General features: G+C 49.9%; 1 protein-coding gene across 1 annotated transcript in view; it reads right to left on the bottom strand.

Annotated features, from left to right (window-relative positions):
• Positions 1-1,001: 1,001 nt before the first annotated feature.
• The window catches only part of igf1ra (insulin-like growth factor 1a receptor), a 253,285-nt gene continuing 236,212 nt past the window's right edge, over positions 1,002-18,074 (bottom strand). Inside the window, exons 13-20 of the mRNA XM_072492764.1 lie at positions 17,903-18,045; positions 13,935-14,097; positions 7,775-7,880; positions 6,089-6,159; positions 4,578-4,807; positions 3,547-3,657; positions 1,663-1,822; positions 1,002-1,189 (exon numbers count right to left, since the gene is read on the bottom strand). Of these exons, the coding sequence (XP_072348865.1) occupies positions 1,017-1,189; positions 1,663-1,822; positions 3,547-3,657; positions 4,578-4,807; positions 6,089-6,159; positions 7,775-7,880; positions 13,935-14,097; positions 17,903-18,045 (1,157 nt within the window). The 3' untranslated portion in view covers positions 1,002-1,016. The remainder of the gene's footprint in view (positions 1,190-1,662; positions 1,823-3,546; positions 3,658-4,577; positions 4,808-6,088; positions 6,160-7,774; positions 7,881-13,934; positions 14,098-17,902; positions 18,046-18,074) is intronic.

Here is an 18,074-nt window from a genome sequence, read left to right as displayed (position 1 = left end):
GAGCGAGAGGTAGCAAGAGAAAGAGCGAGAGGTGCAAGAGGGAGGTGCAAATGAGCGAGAGAGAGTGTGAGCGAGAGCAAGAATGAGCGAGAGAGAGTGCGAGAGAGCGCAAGAGAGTAAGAGCGTGTGAGAGAGCGCGAGAGAGCGCGCGACAGAGAGCGAGAGAGTGAGAGAGCGTGAGAGAGAGAGCACGCGAGAGAGAGCAAGAGACTCACAAAGCAGATTTTAACAAGGTTACTTGAATTCCTTCAAACATTTAAAAAGGCCTGCCATCTCAGGTAATAAAAAGGGATAAATTATTTCTTCATTCGAAACTTTCAGGAACCTTCGCTAATTAAGATGTCAGGGAAATGCAGCACATGATCTAATGCTGCGCCACAAATCTGTTTCAGATGAAGGTCAATGTCTGCTGCTCAGGAACAGGTTCAAAGCCCAGTATCCCCTCCCAGCCAGAGAGTCACCTGACCACAGCCTGTCGTCTAGCATAATGTCTGACCTGCCGGCCGTCCTTGGGGAGGGGAGGGAAGAGAGAGAAAGAGGGCCAGGCCGACGAGGGGGTGATCCCACGTTAAATAAACTTGGAACTAAATTTGGGTCGACAGGAACAGTGTCAGACCAGAACCCTGAAACGACTCGTCATCCTCCGGGAGTGTGTGTGGGGGGGGGGGGGGGGGGGGGGGGGGGGGGGGCAAACGGGGATCTGCTCGAGACCCGGAATTGTTGGCCGTGAGGCTACGATGGGTGAACTGCAAACGAGTCAGTGCGCCGGGTGCTAAGGACAGAGCCTCGATACTCGAGAAATAAAAATAAATCGCATTTGTGGAATCCATTCGAAACGTTCTGGGAATTATTGACGCCACAGTTGTCATAACTGAAAGACTCGATCTTCAAGGAAGGGGATTGTGATGTTTAATTCCTGCACGCGTGTTTAAAATGAATATTACTGGCCCAGCGAACAGTTTGGGCATTCAAACCAGGCAGCAACAATAGCTTTGATTTGCGAAGAGGCGGTAAGGTCAGGGTTGAAGGTCGTTAAGAGTACAAGGAGAGGAACATACCAGACATCGGAAGTGCGTGGTGAAGACACCGTCCTTCAGGGATTCTGGAGACATCCAACGCACTGGGAGCAGCCCCTTCCCGCCTTTCCGATAATAATCCGTTTCGTAGATGTCGCGGGTCATCCCAAAATCTGGGGGCGAAGGACAGACATTCCGTTAAGCTTTTCACTTGCCCCCGAACGCTTTGAGGAGCTAAATTATTTCAGACACCGAAAGGAGGTTGACGAAAGAGTGAAACAGCGGCTGAAAAGAGACGGCAACTTGAAACAAACGTGCTCCCAAGGTGCTGATCCTGGTTGGGTCAGTGTCACAGGCATAGATTACCACCTCGGTTAACGGTCCGTTCCTCACGTGCCCCTGTAGGGGCATTCCGAAAGAAAGCGCCCTCTGACACCGCAGCACTTCCTCGAGCATTGAACCCACAATTTTCGGACTCTTGAGAAGGGCGCTGTCAACTGAGGCACTGCTGACGCCCCAAGTGTGCAACATGCGGATACAAACACTACTGTTAAACCTTTCTCCCAGGGTTGAAGTTGACTTGACCAAAGGTCAGACAGTGCTGATTTACAGCTTGTCCAATCGTACACATGGCGGGAAAACGCACCTCCAATCTTTACGGTGTAATCCTCTGCTACCATGCAGTTGCGAGCTGCTAAATCTCGGTGAACGAACTTATTCGCGTTGAGGTAAGACATGCCGTCTGCGATCTCGCCTGCCATCTGTGTCATCTTCTTCAGCGTGGGGGGTCCCTGGCCTGGGTTATTCTGTCGGGAGATCCATAACATAAAAATGAAGCGCCCAGTAAATTGAGAGAATAACTCTACCCCTTTTATTAAACCCAGACTCAATTCTCCCTGGCCCCTGCACTTCTGGCGAGACTGGATGGCCCTCCAACCAGATTTGGGCGATCTGAGTTGCTGAATTAGAAAGTCTGATCCATGCATCTTCCCTTTTCCTCCCAAACTCCACTCGTCAATTCAGCAGAGTCAAAATACGTATGTCAGCCCAGTCTCCAGCTCACTAGGCCAAGGTTTAACCGACATATACGAGGAGATGACCATTAGGCTGTCAGCCATGATCTCATTGAATGGCGGAGCAGAACTCGATGGGCCGAATGGCCTGCTTCTGCTCCGCCATTTGATAAAGTCACAGCCGATCTGACTGCGGCCTCTGCCCCCCCCCCCCGCAAAACGATCTTTGGCTGCCACGGTAGGTGAGATTGATGGACACTCCATCACTGCAGGACGGAATGCTGAGTAGAGCTCTCTCTTCACTGCCCCCAACGTACTTCAGCCCTGCACCCGAGAGGACACAAATGCCCAGAATCCACCTTGCGATGGCTCTCAGCTACTTCAACGTTTAGGTTTGCAAAGTGTTGGAAAAGGGGATTGAAGTGAGGAGGTTGGGAGCAGAGGCCGAACCTGCTCCCTTTAAATTGATGTTTTTACATTATCCCAACGTGAAGGCTCACTAACTGAGAACTTTCCTGACGCAGACCGCTGGGGAAATCAGAGAGACGGGAATGTGTGGGGAAGGGATGAATTAGCTTGTGCCATTCCTTTTGCACGTCAGACAGTCTGCTTTGCAGCAGCATTGCCAGTGGCCTGGAGACTGGGCACTGACTCACAGCCTGAACAAATTTGAGGTCATTATGCCGGACAACACGGTTCAATCCCACCCATCTGTCAGCTCCTTATCCTTCAACCCCAACTCTCTCCACAGACACAGTTATTGTTGAAGCCATGTATATAACACTAAACCCCCGGGCACACAGATCGCCCAGGCCCGGGCACACGATCACCCAGGCCATGGGCACACAGATCGCCCAGACCCGGGCACACGATCACCCAGGCCATGGGCACACAGATCGCCCAGACCCGGGCACACGATCACCCAGGCCATGGGCACACACGATCGCCCAGACCATGGGCACACAGATCGCCCAGACCCGGGCACACGATCACCCAGGCCATGGGCACACACGATCGCCCAGACCATGGGCACACAGATCGCCCAGACCCGGGCACATGCACGGTCATTCCTTTAAAGTCACTTGGCCAGAAGACAGGAAACTACCGGTCCAAGAGAGTTGAGGGGCCGATTTCACCACATGGACTGCAGCAGTTGAGGAAGGTGGTCCTTCCCACCACCATCTTCCGGAGGGCACCAGGGATGGGTAATAAAATGCCAGCTTTAGCAGTGATGCCCTCAGTAATTAACACAAGAGAAATGGGGCAGAAAGACAAACCCTTTACAGGAGAACTTTGAAAATTAATGACCCCAGAATTGCATTTATTTCAGTGGTAACTCCTTCAATTAGATTCTGGTGCTTGACTTTGAGGTCTGCTGTTGGGCGATGCCTATCTTCACATTCACGAGTGCTCTTCTGTTTTGGGCCAATTATGCTTTTAACACCAGTTGGGCGACCGGGAGACTCTGCCTGATTCCTCACGAGCAATCAGCCCGCGGCTCTACAAACATCGCTCACCTCTGCGTCTGGCCGTAGCGAGCGCAGGTAGCTCTTCAGATCACCTCGTGTCATCAGTTCCATGATAACCAGGGTTGGCTGACCTTGGGATACGACACCCAGGAGACGTACCTACGATACCAGAGAACCAGTAAACAATTAATGAACTATGCAGCACCTTCCGCCAGCATTTGGCTGACACGCGCCTGAATCCTTTCCATTAAAATAAAAGTTTTTTTTCTTCCAAGGCCCCACTGCACCGCGACCTGTCCCCTGTCCAGTAAACTACTTTAGGGCGTTTGGGGGCATTTTACAACATTGACAGGGTTATACCGACACAGTTGTTGTGAAATGTATTGACTGCTCTACATCGTAAATGGGAGACGCCTTATTCTGAAACTGTGTCCCCTAGTTTTGGATTCTCCCACAAGAGTTAACATCTTCTCTGTCAAGCTCCCTTAGAATCTTATGCTTGTTATACAGAACCGATGTCATATGAGGAGAGATTGACTAGGTTGGGATTGTTCTTGCTGGAGTTCAGAAGAATGAGGGGGGATCTCATAGAGACTTATAAAATTCTAACAGGACTAGACAGGGTCGATGCAGGGAAGATGTTACCAATGATGGGTGTGTCCAGACTGGGGTCACAGTCTGAGGATTCAGGGTAAACCATTTGGGACAGAGATAAGGAGACATTTCTTCACCCAAAGAGTGGTGAGCCTGTGGAATTCATTACCACAGGAAGTAGTTGATGCTAAAACATTGAATATATTCAGGAGGCGGCTGGATATAGCACTCGGGGAGAATGGGAGCAAAGGCTATGGGGAGAAAGCAGGATTAGGCTATTGAGTTGGATGATCAGCCATGATCGTGATAAATGGCGGAGCAGGCTCGAAGGGCCAAAAGGCCTCCTCCTGCTCCTATCTTCCATAATCTGAGTGTGAAATCCTCGTCCTCCAAAATCAACCACCTAGAATCCAGCAGGGCTCATTGGCAAAGTGCTACATTATCTCCCTGGACACGAATCTCCCCGCCTCTCGCGTTAGACATACCACGTGATGGCAATTGAACTCTTTCATCACCGACGCCTCGTTGAGGAACTCTATGCGCTCGCGCATTGTGGCCGACTCGTTGACCGTTTTGATGGCCACTCGCGTCTCCGGGTCCCCCTTCACCACTCCCTTGGCGATTCCCTCGTACACCATCCCAAAGGAGCCTTGTCCCAACTCACGGCTCATAGTCATCTTCTCGCGTGGGACCTCCCACTCGTCCGGCACATACACTGGAACACGGAACAAAGACACCGCATTGAGACAGCTGAAACAAGGTCTGGACGAAGCTTCTTAACTGTCAATTAGGGGGGGGAGGAGGAGAAGGAGAGAATGGGGGCAATGGGAATTAGGTGTAAACGACAGAATCTTGGGGCTAATTAAATCATAGAATCTTATAATGCAGAGAGGGAGATTTTGGTCCACTGTGTCTGTGTCAACTGCATAAAACAGCCACCCATTGAGTCCATGACCCTGCTTTCTTGCCACACCTCTGCACATTTTAATGTGTTTCTCCAATTGCCATTGGAAAGTTACTAACCACTCTGCTTCCTTCACCATTTGCTGTGCAAAAACACATCTCCATCTACCCCTCCTGTTCATCTGTCAACAGCTTTAATCTCTGGTTATCAACCCTCCTGTCGGTGGAACCAGTTTCCCCCCATTTACCCGATCCGCACTCCTCATACCGACATTAAGGCTGCCCTTAACCTCCTCTGCTCAAAAGGGCACAGTGATTAGCACAGCTCCACAGCTCCAGGGTTCCAGGGTTCGATTCCCGGCTTGGGTCACTGCCTGTGCGGAGTTTGCACGTTCTCCCCGTGTCTGCGTGGGTTTCCTCCGGGTGCTCCGGTTTCCTCCCACAAGTTACGGAAGATGAGCTTGTTAGGTGAATTGGACATTCTGAATTCTCCCTCCGTGTACCCGAACAGGCGCCGGAGTGTGGCGACGAGGGGATTTCACAGTCACTTCATTGCAGTGTGAATGTAAGCCTACTTGTGACACTAATAAAGATTATTAAAAAGGAGAATTATCGTCAACTTTCATTTGGCTTTCCTGTCAGATTCGTGAAGGCCACCCTTATCCTTTCTAAACCGCATTTCAAATCCAAATTAAGGTTTGGGGGCCACAAAACAAAGGACCTCAATGCATGCTGCCCCACGTGGTGGAGAATTAACTCCCGTGTTTAACAGGGGTTATCGTGTCACAGGTTAGAGGGAAAGTGGGGAGCGGGGGGGTAATCAGAAAGCAGGGACACGCTCAGTGGGCCAAATGGAATACTACGATGCAAAAGCAAAACGTGCGAATACCGAAAATATGAATTGAAAAGCCGGAAGATGCTGAGACAGAGTTAGCGCTTTAGGTAGATGACCTTCCGTCAAACGTCCCCTCGTTCCCTTGCGTCCACCTCTCACAAGCTTCCCCCTCCCCTGATTACTCGCCCGCCAACTCCTCCATTCCCCTCCCCCGCCACTGGGATCGGGCGAGCAGGGTGAATTTAGACCGATACTCACTGTCGGCAGCGCTGAAGTATTCTGGGTTCACAGATGCGTACAGGACTCCGTTTGGAAGTCTGTCATTATTCCTGCACAAGAGAGAGAAACATGAATAACACCTGGGCTAATATCACGGGCTCCCACAGTTCGACACCGAAACAGGTTGCAGCCAATGACGTTCATTCGAGAGAATGAGATTCTCTTTCTTTTATCCTGCGGCAGCTACTGGCCGTAGCTGGGTGCTGATTAGGAGCAGCGACGCTAGTTAATACGCAAGAGCAGTCGCCTAGAGGACCCAGGTCACTGTCAGAATGCTACTTCTCCAGCAGCCCGCAAAGAATATAAAGTTGTCTTCAACAAGCAACGCACATGTAGGACGCGGGTTAACCCATGAGCCCTGGAGACCTCCTTCAACTGTGAATGCTTCAAACTCCTGGAGCGTACCTTAAAATGACAGACTGCTATTGCACAAGCGCCAACCCCATCCCAGACCAAACCACCAAAAACTTTTCATTCACCGCACTATTGTTTGTGGGATCTCACTGTGCGGCAGATGGCCGCTGCACGCTTACATCACAGCGAGTGCACTTCAAACGGCAATCATTGTTGGGATGCAAAATTTCTCTGGGACGTTCGAGACAAGAGAACTGTATGGGGGGAGGGATCTGTGGCTCCCAGCAGGCAGTCAGCCAATCAGATTGGAGAATCCACACAGACATCAAAGCAGGGAGTAAAAAGCATGGAATATAATTCAATTCTGGTCATTGCACCAAGCGAAGATGGGTTCACACACGTGGGAAGCTGAAATAAAAATGCAACGTCTGAACGTTCAACTGGAGGAATGAGACACCACATTTGTAAAAGTAGCTTTTCGGGCCTTGAGAGGCTGTTCTGTAGTAATTGTGAAAATGGAATTAATCCTAAGGGCAGCACGGTGGCGCAGTGGTTAGCACTGCGGCCTCACGGCACCGTGTCCCAGGTTCGATCCCGGCCCTGGATCACTGTCCGTGTGGGGTTTTTGCACATTCTCCCCGTGTTTGCGTGGGTTTCGGCCCCGCAACCCAAAGATGTGCAGGGTAGGTGGACTGGCCACGCTAAATTGCCCCTTCATTGGAAAAAATGAATTGGGTACTAAAAATGGAGTTAATCCCGAGACAACAAGGCGTCAAATTTTCATTCGTTTTTATGGAAAGGATGAGGCATAAAATATAAAATCTTCCCGATTTTCCCATTTCACTGCATCAGAAACTGCTGTTAATTTTACACAGTAATGATGGCATTACTGCCTCAACTTCTGGGACCACATTAATGAAAAATGAACACACCTCTCCCGCAACCAAGACCCAGCAACAATGTGGGGCAAAGAAATCAGGTGGCAGATTGGTATGGACACTGCTCTGTGGCAGCACTGAGGCAATGCAACAGGAAAGCCTCGGCTCAGCTTGCCTACGGCCGCAGATGGATCTGTGCGAGCAACGGAGGATTGGTCAGATATGGTGAAACACGGCAGAAGGGACAGATCAATTGCCCCGGGGTGACCGGGGGGGGGGAGAGAGGCAGTAGCGAGGCAGGGGGGGCAACAGAGAGATGGGAGGGATGAAGAGAAGCAGACACGCAGTATGACTGGAACTGGTAGATGTAGACCAAAGACAAATTACAATTAAACATTAACTGCCGGAGGTGACTTAATAAGATTAGCCTTACCGCTTCTTGTTGAAGAAGTACAGTGTTAACACCAGACTAATTATCACCAGCATCACTGCGATGGGCAAAGCGATGACCAACTGCATGAGATTATCAGGTCCCGGGGCTGTTGAGGCAGATTAAAGACAAAATATTAAGATTTGTGGGTTTACTTTTTATTCTTTTCTCCTCTCCAACGCGGGATGGAGATGGTCTTTTGATAATCAGCGCTTGTCGGGACACAAGGCTTCACTACGCAGGTCCTGCTCTCGCTGTTGCAATTCCAGGCTCCACCCATTACCTGCGTCTCCAACTCATTCGTCCACGGGATCGGAAAGCTGTGGAATCTTCCCTCCTTTCCTCATCGCTCCCACCCTACCACAGTCAAAGAGAGTTGATGACCCTCGATTGCACTGTTGCTTCACAGCGCCAGGGACCCGGGTTCGATTCCCGGCTTGGGTCACTGTCTGTGCGGAGTCTGCACGTTCTCCCCGTGTCTGGGTGGGTTTCCTCCGGGTGCTCCGGTTTCCTCCCACAAGTCCCGAAAGACGTGCTTTTAGGTGAATTGGACATTCCGAATTCTCCCTCTGTGTACTCGAACAGGCGCCGGAGTGTGGCGACTAGGGGCTTTTCACAGTAACTTCATTGCAGTGTTAATATAAGCCTACTTGTGACACTGATAAAGATTATCTACCTCACCTCCTCTTACTCTTCCTAACGTTGTTGAATTGTGGGGATGGCAGTCTCAACAAGACCTCCGAGGAAGTTAAAGGAACACTACCTGCCCCACCAAGGTGCTCAGCATCAGCTGTGAGGCCATGACTTTATGTATCGAACACCCGGGATTACAGAAATCGACTGGAGGATTCGAGAACACAGCCCAAGAGACCATAATGAATGCGTTTATGCAAAATGCTTACGTCCCCCTCATCGAAATAGATCATTAGTCCACCTTTAATTTCGACTTCTTGTGAGCACAGTGCATAGCTGAGACAGGCAAGCCTCTTAATGGCTTGCACGTTGATTATATAATCGCAGCTTAACATTCCTCGAGTCGAGCCAGATGCGCACTGAGCAAGCATGGGCTAACAGTTACAAAAGCTCTCCTTCAGGGTACATGAATCATGTCCTCTGCTCCTGGGCAAGGGTCACTTCCGTAGTCAGCTGCTCATAACATTCTGGGGATAGATCCCTTGTGATTCGGATATCACTTTTCAGCTCCCCCCCGCCCCCCCAATGCACAGCACACTCCAGCGCCAACTTGTTAAGCCACCGCCCCCTGCAGTTACAATCTATACCAGAGTCAGGTTCCACCGGGTAACCAGATAACCCTCCACCCTTTGTGTGAGAGCCTTATGAGCGATTGCTCGAGGGTTATTAAAGCAAATGGGGGAATTTAAAAAATAAATCAACCCTGGTAATTTATTGTCCAACAACAGGTGCTCCGTTTGGATATAACTAGCTTGCTGGGCTCATTCAGAACGCGGCTAAAAGTGAGTCATGTTGGTGGAGCTACAGAGGCCCAGACTGGACGAGGCCAGCAAATTTCCTTCCCCAAGAGTACACTTAGAGGGCGTGTGACAAACGAGACATGCATAGAATATAGGAGCAGGAGGAGGCCTTTTGGCCCTTCGAGCCTGCTCCGCCATTCATCACGATCATGGCTGATCATCCAACTCAATAGCCTAATCCTGCTTTCTCCCCATAGCCTTTGAGCCCATTCTCCCCAAGTGCTATATCCAGCCGCCTCTTGAATATATTCAATGTTTCAGCATCAACTACTTCCTGTGGTAATGAATTCCACAGGCTCACCACTATTTGGGTGAAGAAATGTCTCCTTCTATCTGTCCGAAATGGTTTACCCTGAATCCTCAGACTGTGACCCCAGTCTGGACACACCCATCATTGATAACATCTTCCCTGCATCGACCCTGTCTGGTCCCGTTAGATTTTTATAAGTCTCTATGAGATCCCCCCTCATTCTTCTGAACTCCAGCGAGAACAATCCCAACCTAGTCAATCTCTCCTCATATGACAGTCCCGCCATCCCTGGAATCAGTCTGGTAAACCTTCGCTGCTCTCCCTCGAGAGCAAGAACATCCTTCCTCAGAGAAGGAGACCAAAACTGCCCACAATACTCCAGGTGTGGCCTCACCAAGGCCCTGTACAATCGCAGCAACACATCCCAGCTTCTATACTCGAAACCTCTCGCAATGAAGGCCAACATACCATTAGCCTTCTTTACCGCCTGCTGCACCTACATGCTTACCTTCAGCGACTGGTGCACAAGGATACCCAGGTCCCGCTGCACACTGCCCTCTCCTAATTTACAACCATTCAGATAGTAATCTGCCTTCCTGATTTTGCTTCCAAAGTGAATAACCTCACACTTATCCAAATTAAACTGCATCTGCCATTTATTTGCCCACTCGTCCAACCTGTCCAGATCACGCTGTAGGATCTCTGCATCCTCGTCACAATTCAACTTGGTATCATCTGCAAACTTTGAGATGTTACATTTTGTTCCCTCGTCCAAATCATTAATATATATTGTGAATAGTTGGGGTCCCAGCACCGATCCCTGTGGTACCCCACTAGTTACTGCCTGCCAATTTTAAAAGGACCCATTAATCCCTACTCTTTGTTTCCTCTCTGCCAACCAGTTTTCTACCCACCTCAATACATTTCTCCCAATCCATTGCGCTTTAATTTTGCACAATAATCTCTTGTGTGGAACTTTGTCAAACACCTTCTGAAAGTCCAAATATATCACATCGACTGGCTCCCCCTTGTCAACTGTACTGGTTACATCTTCAAAGAATTCCAACAGATTTGTCAAGCATGATTTTCCCTTCATAAATCCATGCTGACTCTGACTGATCCTGCCAGTGCTTTCTAAATGTTCCACACTAAAGTCCTTGATAATGGATTCAAGCATTTTCCCCACTACCTATGTTATGCTTACTGGTCTATAATTCCGTGCTTTCTCTCTACCTCCCTTTGCGAATATCGGAGTTACATGAGCTACCCTCCAATCTGCAGGGACAGTTCCAGAGTCTATAGAATCCCATCAGATGGGGTTTTTTGTGACAGTATTGTGGCTTTGTCCACCAATACGGCTTTATTTAAATTAATCACCAGGTTTTGCTTTTGAAAAAACAAATTCAAATTCTCCAATTGGCACAGTGGGATCAGAACTCGCATCCTCTGGATTGTAAGTCCAGGTTTCCGAGCTGTTTTACCCAGGTTTCTGGATTCCACGGCGGAACTGATGCATTATTGTACCCTTTGGTGGTCATCACAACCCCCACTGATGGCATCCAACCCCTTGTCGGAGTGGAGTTCAATGGGTGTCAGCCCTCTGGTATTCAGCCTAAGCAGTTTGCCAGGTGACAGGTTATTCAACTGCAGGGTGCACCACAGGTGAGTCAACTGTTAATCTCTCACAATTTGAAGAGGCAAAATAATAAGGGCGGCACGGTAGCACAAGTGGATAGCACTGTGGCTTCAAAGCGCCAGGGTCCCAGGTTTGATTCCCGGCTTGGGTCATTGTCTGTCCGGAGTCTGCACGTTCTCCCCGTGTGTGCGTGGGTTTCCTCCGGGTGCTCCGGTTTCCTCCCACAGTCCAAAGACGTTCAGGTTAGGTGGATGGGCCATGATAAATTGCCCGTAGTGACCAAAAAGGTTAGGAGGGGCTGTTGGGTTACAGGGATAGGGTGGAAGTGAGGGCTTAAGTGGGTCGGTGCAGACTCAATGGGCCGAATGGCCTACTTCTGCACTATGTTCTATGTCATTTCCGGTCCAGCGTTTCCGATATTGGCGGACGATTGACGAGCATGGAGGCGATCTGGGACGGCAGGCCCAATTCGCCTTTCCCTCCCCGTCAAGCCTGCGGGCTAGGAGGTGAAGCGTAGCATTCTAGTCAGCCCCACCATCTCAGCACAGCCTGGGTTTCAGAACTGCGGCCCTCCAGACTGTGTTTCCGCTCGCTGGAGTTCGCAGCGAGGCCGCCATTTAAAGTAAAGTCGCCACAGGTCCAGGTGACCATAGGCTGCTTTCCCCTCTGAGGGAGGGGGGGAAAGAGAGCTGAGTGGTGACTTAACCCGAGGATCACCGCACCTCAGGCGATGGGCAAGGTCGCGATGGCGGGGCCTTCGTGGTGACCTCAGCCTGTACGGGAATTGGACCCCCGTTGTTGGCCTCCATTTATTCTTAATCCGAATCCCATTTGCAAAGTGGCCAAACAGCAGAAAAAAACTTCGGGAGTCAAGAGAGAAAGTACTGCAATCGCCAATGTGATTATTATTAACAGCAGGGTCGAAAAGGGGCCCCACTTTGCTCCATGCCGTGGTACAATTTCGCTAAACCTAAAACGTGCTCCCTACTCTAGATGGAGGAACTTTACTGTCTCTGAATTTGGAAGTTCTTTCCGAGATCAGAAATGCGGCTCTTTCTCCTTTCCCATATGGAAAGCTACAGCAGGAGCTTTCAAATCCGGCAGCTTGTAAACCGCACCGACACCAACAGATCAATGCGGACTGGTGTAAGTAGCTCTTCTGGGGTCTCCCCCGCCCTCTCTCAGCCTCCCAGCTTCACACCACATGCATCAAAAATGTAATCCGCCACTGCGAGAGACTGCCGACATGTTTCGCGCTCTTGGGCCAAGAAACAATACCAGCAGTAAGTACAACGGAGCCGGAGTGTGCAGATTATGATTCACGGCGTAAATGGAGAAACCGCCGTGATTTGGTCTCAAAGAATCCACCTAGAAAAATCTCCGCGCCCAACGAGCCAGGCCAGCTCGTACCAGGAGGCGCCCATTCCACCCCTTGAGCATCTTAACTCTCTGCCCACTAACCCAGATTGTATAATCTACGAGACTCTTCCCTGGCCTGGCAAACTTGCCTGGCAAACAATCTATCGAAGTCTTGAGACCACCCCCCCCCCCCCCCTCCAGCCCAACCCCTCCGAGAGGCCCAGTTTAAATGTTCCAATGATCACCAAACTCAGGAGATTTGGAGGTTTTAAACCGTCTCAGCCTTGCTGAGGTGACAAGCTCAGTTCACGGTCAACTACTATCCCCGGTACTCAGTATTCTCTCATAGGGTCAGAGCTTTCACGTATTGACACTGTTCCCTCGGGGAGGCAGCACGAGGATTTGCAGGTGGATAAGGGCACAAGAACGAGGAGCAGGAGTGGGCCATTCAGCCCCTCGAACCCGCTCTGCCGTTCAATACCATCATGGCTGATCTCAACCCAGCCCCAACTCCACTGTCCTGCCCGTTCTCCATAACTCACCACTAATTAAAAATCTGTCTCCTCCTTAAATTTACTCAACATCCTGGCATCCACCGCACTCTGGGGTAGTGAATTCCACAGATTACCCTTTGGGGGAAGTCATTTCTGCTCATCTTGGTTTTATATCTGCTACCCCTTATCCTAGATGGTCCCACAAGTGGCAGCATCTACTGTACGCCTACTTTGTCAATACCTTCGTCATCTTATATATCTCAATTAGATCTCCTCTCAATCTTCTAAACTCTAGAGAGTTTAGGCCTAAACTGCTCAATCTCTCTTCATACGACAAGTTGAGGCTGAGTTGAGATCAGCCATGATGGTGTTGAACGGCAGAGCGAGTTCGAGGGGCTGAATGGCCTGCTCCTACGGGGACTGCAGCCGTTCCATAATGTAGGACTCAATATTGGACAGTAAAACCACGAAAGATGCAAAAATTAAATAAAGGAGTTACTCATTCAGCCCCCTGACCCCTGTTATTTCAAAGTGACTCATTGGGCAGCATTCCCATGGCTGGGTCAGGAGGTTGTGGGTTTATGTCCGTCTACAGGACTTCAAGCACTCTCTAGGCTGACACTTTGGTGCCGTACTGCGGGAGGGGCCCCATGTCACAACTAAGAGAGAAAAACAAAGGATACTTAAAAAGTAACTGCCCTCTGCACAAAATGTTAAACTGAGGTGCTGTCTGCTTGTTCTATTTGCTTAGGCTGACGCTAGAGACTCCAGGGGCATTAACTCAAGAGGAACACAAACCGGCTACCATCCCTGCCCTACTCAGCTTCACCAGCAATTCACAAGGCTTGATGTGTGTTGGGTCACTGGGCGAACGTGAAGAGGTTGTTACTGGAAGGGAGTCTCTTTTACAAGGAAGGTTCCGGTGACTTACGTTTTGCCTTGATGTAGAACATCACTGGATCAGTCCAAGAGCCGTTGCCAGAGAGCGAGGTGGCTCGCACCTCAGCGGTGTAATTCCCCGGACTTAGTCGATCTAGCTTACAGCCGCCGTTGTAGAGCTGGTAGTGCTGTCTGGAAACACATTCCTGCTGTACCTGTAAGGTGCAAGAACAGATAACATTGCAAAGGAGGGCCTTGATGATAGGCTAGAGCACCTAGGTACAGCCAACTTGAGACAGAAACACAACATAATCAAATGAAAAGCCAGTTGCACTTCCCACCATTGGGAAATCCCCACCAGGACATAATTCGGAGGTTCTTCCCTCACCTTTGGCCTCCCAAGTTCTGCGGGTGCAACTTTTCTGGTCTTAAATCTTAAGCCGTCCCAAATGCCCAATCCTGCATCTGCTTCCTCATCCATGCACCCTCATTGTGCCCACTCGTTGCTTTTTTAAAATTCGCTCTTGGGATGTGGGCGTTGTTGGCTGGGCCACCATATGTTGTCGTCCCTAATTGCCCTTGCTAGGCCATTTCAGAGAGGGGCAGTTAAAAGTCAACCGCATCGCTGTGTGGGTCTGCTTGTAGGCCAGACCGGGTAAGGACTGAAGGATATTAGTGAACGGGATAGGTTTTTACGACAATCGGCAATGGCTTCATGGTCATCGTTAAGGCTCTTTATTCCAGATATTTTATTGAATTCAAATTTCACCGTCTGCCCTGGTGGGATTTGACCCCGGGGGCCCAGAGCATTACCCTGGATCTCTGGATTATTAGTCTAGTGACAATACCACTATGTCACTGCCTCCCGAACACTCTCAGATCCATGGGGCTGGTTTAGCAGTGGGCTAAACAGCTGGCTTGTAATGCAGAACAAGGCCAGCAGCGCGGGTTCAATTCCCGTACCAGCACCCCCGAACAGGCGCCGGAATGTGGCGACGTGGGGCTTTCCACAGTAACTTCATTGAAGCCTACTTGTGGCAATAAGCGATTATTATGTCAATTCTATGGAATCGGGCGCTTGGAGCCCAATAATTCTCGGGCTGATGAAGAATTCAGGCAAGTGGAAAATATTCATTTTAGACCACTGATTTTGTTTTATAAATTCAAGGAAGCGGATGTTTCTAGCTAGCTTGTTCAGAGTGTTGTGAAGTCGAATGTAACTCGAAAACCATCGAGTTTCTAGCCAAGTCTTTGGTCAATGTTTAACGCTATCAGCCGCAAGAAAGAAATAATAGACAGAAATGAAAGATTAACAGAGAAAGAATGATCTGATCATGTTTTCAGGATTACCAAAGCACTTAACCGAAAAAAACGGCTCAAAGTACAGACACGGGTTTGCACATACACCCAACTTATCAGCTCGTGGATGTATTGGTTGAGGGATGAATGTTGGTCAAGACTGTTCTATTTATGCCATGGGATGTTTTACATTGACCAGGCCAGGCAGGTAGGGAGGTTCACGATTTAAAGCATCATCTGAAAGGTGGTACCACTTGACACTACAGCACCCCCCTCAGTGCTGCACTGAAAAGTGTTGTCCTAGATTATGTCCACAAAATCTCTGGAGTGGGGATTTAAACCCACAACCACCCGACCCGGAGGTAAAAGTGCGACAAACTTGCCTGCTCAGCTGACAAGCGAGAGCAGGCAAAGAAACGTGGACGCTTTCAAGGTCCAATTAACAAGAGGGGGCGAAAATGGTCACCAGCTATCGTGCAAATCCCAATGCACACCGCGCCAAATTTCATTTCGCAATAACAGATTTTAAAATGTCGGCATTGCATAAAAAGGCACTGATTTGCTGAGTGAGTTTTCAAAATAAAGCACCGAAGCCCAGGGTATTCAGCTGAAGGGCTTTGTTAAGCCGAGTTAAAAAGGAGCTCCACTTCAATGAGCAGCTGCGACTCATGGGTCCTCGAGAAGCTGATGTGACTCCACAGAAACCGCTGCCTCCACGACAGAACCTGCCACGTCGGGAGGGCAGGGCGAAAGGCTTTCTGCCACACCCTTATCCACAACCAGGAATCCAGCAATCGGGTCCTGCCCGCCATTTTTAAAAGTCTTTGGGATCAGACCGGCCCACCAAAAATCCAGTTCAGCGTTTACAAACCATCTCAAACTGTTGCATCATCAGCGTTGCACAAGGTGAAACTGAGTTGAGTATGGTGTTCAATTCTGGTCGCCACACTACCAGAAGGATGTGGAGGCTTTAGAGAGGGTGCAGAAGAGATTTACCAGGATGTTGTCTGGTATGGAGGGCATTAGCTATGAGGAGCGGTTGAATAAACTCGGTTTGTTCTCACTGGAACGACGGAGGTTGAGGGGCGACCTGATAGAGGTCTACAAAATTATGAGGGGCATAGACAGAGTGGCTATTCAGAGGCTTTTTCCCAGGGTAGAGCGGTCAAATGCTAGGGGGCATAGGGTTAAGGTGCGAGGGGCAAGGTTTAGAGGAGATGTACGAGGCAAGTTTTTTACACAGAGGGTAGTGGGTGCCTGGAACTCGCTGCCGGAGGAGGTGGTGGAAGCAGGGACGATAGTGACATTTAAGGGGCTTCTTGACAAATACATGAATAGGATGGGAATAGAGGGATACGGACCCCGGAAGTGTAGAAGATTTTAGTTCAGACGGGCAGCATGGTCGGCACAGGCTTGGAGGGCCGAAGTGTCTGTCCCTGTGCTGCACTTTTTTTGTTCTTTGAGTTAGTGACTTACCAACGCCAGTTTTTCCACGGTATGAGAGTTCTGATGATCCATTTGGTACGAGAGACCAAAGAGAAGATAAAGCGGAGGTGACCTGCTCCTGCTGGGAGGGGTGGAACTCCAGTCAATGGCAATCCTACCCAGCACACACCAGGAATGGGTAATATTCCCTCCATCTACCCGACTCAGTCTAGCATGGGAGCTGGTGCCTGGATGCATTCAGACGAGTGGTGCAGAACAACGCAGGGAAAGATGAGCAGTTAAGATGCCAGGCCAGAAGGTGATCAGGACAGGACAGGAGAGACGAGACCATGCAGACGCTGCGACAACGAATGAATGGACATCGCGCGACAATCACCAGGCAGGAATGTTCCCTTCCAGTCGGGGAACTCTTCTGTAGTCAAGGGCATTCAGCCTCTGATCTCCGGGTAAGCGTTCTCCAAGGCGGCCTTCAGGACGCGCGACAACGCAGAATCGCCGAGCAGAAACTTGTAGCCAAGTTCCGCACACGAGTGCGGCCTCAACCGGGACCTGGGATTCATGTCACATTACATTCATCCCCCACCATCTGGCCTGCGAAATCCTACCAACTGTCCTGGCTTGAGACAATTCACACCTCTTTAACCTGGGGTTACCCCATCTCTGGATCTGTAAAGATTTAATCACCTGCTAATGGTCGCATTCCAAGCATTGTTTGGCATCTTTGAATTTGTCTATATATATGTTTCTGGAACATACCTCTTCATTCACCTGAGGAAGGAGCTGCGCTCCGAAAGCTAGTGACATCGAAACAAACCTGTTGGGCTTTAACCTGGTGTTGTAAGACTTCTTACTGGACAGGAATGAGCAGCATTGTCACTTTGCTAAGAACCACCCGGCGCCTGTTCGGTTCCAGGTTCGATTCCCAGCTTGGGTCACCGTCACTGCGGAGTTCTCTGTGGGTTTCCTCCGGGTGCTCCGGTTTCCTCCCACAAGTCCCGAAAGACGTGCTTGTTAGGTGAATTGGACATTCTGAATTCTCCCTCTGTGTACCCGAACAGGCGCCGGAGTGTGGCGACTAGGGGCTTTTCACAATAACTTCATTGCAGTGTTAATGTAAGCCCACTTGTGACCTTATTATTGAAGCCGCCCCACTCGGAAACCCGTGGGCGGGGGCTGCGCTGCCAGAGGAACAAGAGAGTCCCAACATCCGGAGAATTCCGACCCTCGTGTGTCGGTTCTCCAACAGCGTTCCTGTTCTTTGACCGACTGTCTTACCTCACTGTCCCCCCGGCTGTATTTTACTTCGTACATGAGCGTCAAGCCATTTGCACTGGGTGGCTCCGACCACTTGAGGTAAATGCTGATGTCGTCATCGCCAGGCTCCCACGTGACGAGTCCAGGTATATTATCAGCCTTTTCTGTGAGAGGGAGAGAGAGAGACAGACAA

Source organism: Scyliorhinus torazame, chromosome 30 (assembly GCF_047496885.1).
Source record: "Scyliorhinus torazame isolate Kashiwa2021f chromosome 30, sScyTor2.1, whole genome shotgun sequence".
Taxonomy (NCBI): domain Eukaryota; kingdom Metazoa; phylum Chordata; class Chondrichthyes; order Carcharhiniformes; family Scyliorhinidae; genus Scyliorhinus; species Scyliorhinus torazame.
The sequence above is the reverse complement of the archived record's forward strand: the minus strand, read 5'-3'. Positions and strand labels throughout refer to the sequence as shown.